The 7,292-nt window shown below is 34.8% G+C and overlaps 2 protein-coding genes across 2 annotated transcripts in view; one reads left to right on the forward strand and one right to left on the reverse strand.

The window, feature by feature from the left end:
* The window catches only part of col22a1 (collagen, type XXII, alpha 1), a 68,445-nt gene extending 65,773 nt beyond the window's left edge, over positions 1-2,672 (forward strand). Inside the window, exons 65-66 of the mRNA XM_016462398.1 lie at positions 498-794; positions 1,787-2,672. Coding sequence (XP_016317884.1) covers positions 498-691 — 194 coding nt within the window. The 3' untranslated portion in view covers positions 692-794; positions 1,787-2,672. The remainder of the gene's footprint in view (positions 1-497; positions 795-1,786) is intronic.
* A 2,445-nt stretch (positions 2,673-5,117) lies between these two features.
* Positions 5,118-7,292, reverse strand: part of LOC107669946 (collagen alpha-1(IX) chain-like) — a 44,061-nt gene continuing 41,886 nt past the window's right edge. The window contains exons 37-38 of the mRNA XM_016462380.1: positions 5,883-5,960; positions 5,118-5,759 (exon numbers count right to left, since the gene is read on the reverse strand). Of these exons, the coding sequence (XP_016317866.1) occupies positions 5,560-5,759; positions 5,883-5,960 (278 nt within the window). The 3' untranslated portion in view covers positions 5,118-5,559. The remainder of the gene's footprint in view (positions 5,760-5,882; positions 5,961-7,292) is intronic.

Raw genomic sequence — 7,292 nt, forward strand, 5'->3', positions numbered from 1 at the left:
AAAACCAGTCATAAGTCACACGGGTATATTTGTAGCAATAGCCAAGAATACATTGTATGGGTCTAAATGATAATTTTTTCTTTTATGCCAAAAATCATTAGGATATTAAGTAAAGATCATCTTCCATGAAGATATTTAGTAAATTTTCTACCATAAATATATAAAAAATGTATTATCATTAGTAATATGCATTGCTAAGGACTTTATTTGGACAATTTTAAAGGCAATTTTCTCAATATTTAGATTTTTTTGCACACTCAGATTCCAGATTTAAAATAGTTGTATCTCGGCCAAATATTGTCAAAAAATACATTTAAAAAAGTGTACCCTTATGACTAGTTTTGTGGTCCAGGGTCATGTATATATACTGTATATGTAAAATTATATATGTATATATAATGAAGACCTATTTATAAGACCATTCTACTCTTTACTATTTTTTTTCTTTGTGATTGTTGGAATGATGAACTGCAGCTGAGACAGTATTTGCCCCACAGGTCCTGCAGGTATGCCGGGATATGGAAAAGACGGCCTTCCTGGAGCCGCAGGCGCTCAGGGAGAGCCTGGTAATCCTGGTCCTCACGGTCAGCCCGGACCTCCTGGACCGCTAGGGCAGTGTGACCCCTCACAATGTGCTTACTATGCCAGTCTGGCATCAAGACCTCATACCAAAAACGTCAAGGGGACTTAATACCCCCCTCACTGTCCTGGGCTAACCACCTATTTATGAACTTGGACATTCAGTAAGCCAAGAGCATTTCCTTTAACATCAGGAGAACTACAGAGTCTGAGGGGTGAGTGAATGCGTGTGTGTTTATACGTGTGTTTGGCATGGGCTTTTCACTACAGTTAATGTGTTCTTGAACCCTGAGTTAAGGCCACTTTTAATCCTGGGTTAAGCAACGTTTCACACTTTAGATTTTGAAAAGGTGTTAGCATGTAGCATTAGCACTTTCAAGGGATTGACTCTGAATAGTGGTGCTGAAGGTAAAAAATGTTGAAACAATGCTAGATTATTAGGATCCCACAGCCATTATATACAGGTTTGCTTTTTTTTTTGATTGTCAGACTTTGAAAAATCCTGGAAACTTTATGGAAATAGCTATTGTGAATATACACTTTTCATAATAAACTTTGTCATTAAAAACTTTACAATTTAGAAAAAAAAAAGTTTTCTCTCATTGAATCAGATCAACTGGTTCACAAATCGTTCAGTTATTCAACATTTCAAATATTCAAAGTTAAGTTTAAATTTAATTTAAAATCCTTATCAGTTAATCACAAACAGCTTGAAAAGTAACTAAAAAGTCACTAAAATCAATTGCAAAAAATTTGGGGAACTTTGTAAAAACCTCATTAAATAACAAGTTTTAACGTTTAGTTTCAGTGTCTGCTAAAACGAGGCAGAAAATGATTAATAAAACATGTTGAGTACTGTACTTCAATGCCAATGTACAATCGATGTATTTCACCTCATAAAAATGTAAATAAGAATGTTAACCCAGGTTTTACTAATGTAGAATGTGAAACCTCTACAAACCGATTACCCAGGATTGATTGCTAACTCAGTATGGTGTTAATCTTATAAACCCAGGGTTAAAAATGGCCCTTGGTTAACAGTTTTAAGTGTGAAAAGCCCACTAGTGTCCTGCCGGTCAGAGTTGGTTATAATTTTTTTATTAGAGGAGGGGTGGGTGGGTGTTTAGTGAGTTTAAATTCTAGGTCATTTACTTCAGGTCAAGGCTTTCAAAGCTTTCCCTGTAACATGAAGACATTTACTTCCCAGACTGTGATCTCATAATGATGCAGTCCAGGTTGTGCCGCCCACACTCAAGTTCTGCTGATGGCGTTTACTGCGGTCATCGATCAGTAATCACAGAGTGGATCCATTGTTAGTGATGTCTGTAGCAGGTCAGGATGTGCTTATGAAGTCTGGGGAATTCTCTACTTGAGTTTTATTGATGAAGCGCTCCGTTGCTCTGGGAAAAAACACTGCGGGACACTTTTCCACTCATCAATAGAAAATCCCATTAGAGGTGATGGAGAAATGTATTTCTGCTCTTTTTAGTCTACGTTTTGTAAGATCTCTTTTTGTAGCCATGCATCAGATAAATAACGTCCCGTTTTTTCATTTTGGATCATTAAACTTGTGTTTGTGATGACTGAGAGGCAGCTGCTCAATGCAGTGCCTGTTTGATAGATTAACGCGGCTGGTTTGTCATAAAAACAATTACCAAAAAAGGCTGTCACTGCATAAATACATATGACTGATGCCTCTTATAATGTATTCGTAATAGTTTTGTGTAGCACTTTGCTTTAAAACACCACTGCGTTTGTTATTATGGAAGTTCCAGAACACAGAGTCCTAGTTAAAGCAGTACTATCATTTGTGGCACTAAAGCGTTCAGATGGATCGATCCTGCAGATTGCTCCCCTGTGAGCCAATTAAAGTCATTGACTGCTTCAGAACGAACTCTCTTCAGCCCACAAACAGGGATGCAATTCATCTTCAACTGACAGGCATTGTAGCATCAATGAGGTCAAGGATAGATTGATGTTAGAAGGCTCTTGAGCATTTAGTTGTTTTTGAGTTCGCGTGACTGAAATTGTAATATCCAAAAGAAACAATATTGACTTTTCAGTCTTAGTGCCCAAATGTTAGTTTGTTTTCCCTTAAATTCATGTTATCCTTGAAAGGAATTTTCAGTGTTATTGTATGAGTATTATTTTTTGAATGAAACAACTGACCTCTTCTTTGTAGAGTTTTTACCCTCTGATCATCAGGTTTATGCAAACATTTTATTTTATTTGATCTTATTTTATCCCTATACTTACCTGACAGATAAGTGTCTCGGTGAAAGAGGGAGTGGTCTGTGCTTTCTTGATTTCAGCCAATCAGAAAGTCTCTTTCCCCGTCAATCAGTTTGCATGTTCATGTTGGCTGTTTTGCAGGGTGAGATTTTCAGAGAGCGGTCGTGTTGAATTTAGCAAAATAGCTGAAATAACTTACAGCATCATTAGTGGATAAGAATTATTTGAATATGATGATTTTAATCATATTCTAATGCAAAACCAGATGTGATACTGTATAGGCTTGTTGTTTACCTTCTAATTCAATGACCATGATAAAGCTCTTAGTATTTAGTATTATATACACATACTTTATAAAAAACAAAATCTTTTTTTTTATTTTTTATTGTTTGTCCATCTTTGCCCTGCCTAGTGTAAAAGCTGAGCTTATTACTGATGCAAATTGATGTAAATTAATGGTGCTTTTTCGCTGCAAGTCAAAGAAATCATGTTTTCCTTTCACCTTATTTAAAATATGGTTGCTTTTTGACTTCGTATCCTCCTGTTAGTTCGGCTTCTTCAAGCTGATAATGACTGTATTTGTTTTTCCATATCAATTTGCATTAAATTATTCTAATGAACTACAGGTGCAGGTGATGTAAAAAAGTATAATTTATGCATGGTATATTTCACTTGTTTATACTGATTCTCTGGTGCTACGGTTAAGCTTAATTAGGCTGATGTATGTGTATGTGTATGTGTGTGGGGAGAGTGTGTGTGTTAAAGTCTGGATCAGATCCATTTTCTAGAATTGGGTTGTTATTGTGAGAAAAAAGTTTATACCATATACAGTGTTCTTCAGTAATGAATTTACAAGTTTGCATGTTTTATTCCTGAAACAGTCTAAATGAACAAAACATGAATGATCAATTGTATTAACTAATATAAAAGGATTATTTGTTTGAAAAAGTGTTTCATTTTTGTAAAGGCAATTTTCATTTCTGTAATTCTTAATCGTCAAGTACAATATGACTAAGATTTTTAACTGATTCTCTGGTGCTACGGTTAAGCGTAATTAGGCTGATGTATGTGTATGTGTATGTGTATGTGTATGTGTGTGGGGAGAGTGTGTGTGTTAAAGTCTGGATCAGATCCATTTTCTAGAATTGGGTTGTTATTGTGAGAAAAAAGTTTATACCATATACAGTGTTCTTCAGTAATGAATTTACAAGTTTGCATGTTTTATTCCTGAAACAGTCTAAATGAACAAAACATGAATGATCAATTGTATTAACTAATATAAAAGGATTATTTGTTTGAAAAAGTGTTTCATTTTTGTAAAGGCAATTTTCATTTCTGTAATTCTTAATCGTCAAGTACAATATGACTAAGATTTTTAATACCTTAATTTTCTGTTTTAATGAGTTAATGTTTTATGAGCTTTTTCTTAAAAGCTTCAAAATTCAAAATTATTTTCTTGAATTATCTTTGTAATTATTATAGTAATGCACTCACAATTGAAATAAGATTTTGTGCTAAAACCACTTAGCACCATTTGTGCAAAGCGCTTAGTCCATTGAACAATTCTATGGAAAACAACAATGCAGTCGGTTGTTTTTAAACCCTATATGAGTGGAAATTAGTTTCTGTTGTAGTTGACAATATGTTATAGATGCTGAACATGGAGTTTAAGGTGTATTGAACCTTACATGATTATGTGCCAATAAAATCGTCATTCTGGAATAGTTCCTTTTTGTCAATCTGTATTTATAATTATCTTGAAAATGACCTTAAAATATGTAGTGGACAACCAACTAGTTTTAACAACTAATTTTAAAATAAAAACAATCAAAAAACCATTCTGTTTGGTGTGCATGTGTGGATTATACTGTAAATGCATTTGAATGTATTTGAAAAACATAGGCCTTCCAAAGACATATGGACTTTTTTTTTTCTTTTTTTAGAAAAGAAAATGTAAGCAAACTGAAGAAGAATTAGGGTGGATGAATAAATTACGAACAATTTACTGCCATTGAATATGTTATGTAATCTATAAAAAAGTAACTGTAATCTGACTATTTTAAAATGTAATCTAATTAGAAGTACCTATTTTCTGGAATCTGATTATGTAATCCAGATTACATGTAATCAGTTACTATCCAGCACTGAATGTAACATAATCAGGCCTCCTGAAACATCAACAAAGTACATTTTCTGTCACTAATTGTATAATATTATGTGGATTTTATCTACCGGTATATTGACAAAAACCTCTTATTAAAGCTTTTCAAGATAAACCGTAGCACACTGGTAGCATGGTGGTGAAAAGCTTTTATTTCAAGCTGTTGTAGGATCACACTGTCGTTCTGTTGGCGTAGCTTAATGTCTGGCACCATGTCTAAAATTGACCTTTACAATCACATTTGATGAAAAAATATTTTTAAAAATTCAATTCTATGGCATGTAGTGGTCTGGAAATGATCGATTATAGCAGTTTGTGGCCCAAGAACTGAAACATCAATTACCGATTAATTTATTTATCTGCGATTTACTGTAAACCTCCTGAAAGAACAAACACATTTACTTTTAGTTTATGTACAAGGTACAACAAATCCACCATCAGGAGCTGCATCCGTGTGTCTCTATACATCTGTCACGTTTGTTTCTCTCACCGTCTGCTCGCCATTTGAAGTCTCTTCAAGTTTGTCGTAAATGAACTGGCTGATGATGACTGTGATGAAGATTTCTAGAAGGTTTCTTTTATTCTGTTCATGGACCCTTGATGTTGACAGACCTCTTCCCGCCAATCATGTAAAGAGGTTGAGGCCTAAAGCAGTTTGAAGGATCACAAAGACCAGGGGCACCCGGAGGTCCTCTGGCTCCAAGGGTTCCTGGGGTTCCAGGCACACCGGCGTCTCCTCTGGCCCCATCCTGACCGTCCTTACTGATGCCAGGCTTGCCAGCTGGTCCTGTTTTATGAAATCAGATTTGATAAGGAAAGGTGTTGAAAATGTTTATGTAAGAAAATTCACTATGACTCAGTTATCTTTTGAAATGATGGTACAATAGGATAAGCAGAAAGTGTTGCGTACCTTGAGGTCCGGGTTCTCCAGGAATTCCTGGAATTCCAATTCCATTATCTCCCTTGTCACCTTTTTGTCCTGCATCACCTACACACATATATTATTATTAGACAGTCTATCAAATTGTGACTCTCCACAGACAAAACACAATCTTACAGTATGGCCCAGCAAATTTGTTTATATAGCACATTTCATAAACAACAGTAATTCAAAGTTAAAAAAAATTATAATAATAATAAAAAAAAATTAAATAAAGTCGCATACAAAGATGCATAATGTATTAAAAACAAAAAGTAATGGCACTGACCTCATTCAGATAATCATCATCAGCATAAGATAATATTATGGTACTTTATGTTTACATATTTGGTGTGTGTGTGTGTGTGTGTGTGTACACATCATTACTCCAGTCTTCTGTCCTTCAGATATCATTCTAATATGCTGATTTGCTGCTTAAAAACATAATAATAATAATAATAATAATAATAATAATAATAATTATTATTATTATTATTATTATTAATGTGTAAAACAGTTGCTATGCTTAATATATTTGTTATTTTTTTTCTAGGTTCAAAGGAACAGCATTTATTTAAAATATAAATCTTTTGTTAACATCTTTATGGTCACTTTTTTTTCTTATCATTTTAATGCATACTTGCTGAATAAAAGTATTATTATAAAAAAAATATTTTCTATCAGTAGAATGACAAACATCTCTTCTACATAAGTTTACTGCCAACTTTATTTCTTTTCGGTAATAGTGTAATTTTCATAGCTCTCCCATGTGGATCTGGAGCATTTTAATATTTGGTTAGAAAGGAGGTGTGTTTGTTTGGCCACAACAAATTGAAAATGGTTTCATGGTGCAAAGCTAGCAGAAATACACATTGTTGTACTGAACACTGAAGAGCTGCATTCACACTTCAGTCTTTGGCCTGTTAGTTGACTGGGATTGATGGCTAAATTCTTATATTTAAAGCTCGTATAAGGGACCTGGGAAACCCTTGTGAGACTGCTGACATTTCTACAGTCAAAAACCCTGCAAGGCACAAGACACAAGTCTTGAATGCTAAACTGTTTTCTACATTTATCAACTTCAATAAACATGCTCACATCCTCAGAGGTTTGGCAGAAATAACAGGTAGATTGAGATGCTGTCGGGGGCTTTTCTAATTATCCTGTTATTGCTTCTCAATCTCTGTCTCATTAGCGAGCATAGCATTCCTCCTCGGCTCGCTGGCAATTAGCGCCGACGGCACTCACTGTACAACAGCCTCCGCTTGTGAGGACAAAAGAACGTCTCGGTTACGTATGGTAACCCTCATTCCCTGAAGGAGGGAACGGAGGCGTCACGTCGGATGACCGACGAATTGGGATCTCGCTTAGAGAGACCAATCTACTTCGAGTGTAAACTAA

The sequence above is a fragment of the Sinocyclocheilus anshuiensis genome, unplaced genomic scaffold (genome assembly GCF_001515605.1).
Source record: "Sinocyclocheilus anshuiensis isolate Anshui unplaced genomic scaffold, SAMN03320099.WGS_v1.1 scaffold160, whole genome shotgun sequence".
Taxonomy (NCBI): Eukaryota; Metazoa; Chordata; class Actinopteri; order Cypriniformes; family Cyprinidae; genus Sinocyclocheilus; species Sinocyclocheilus anshuiensis.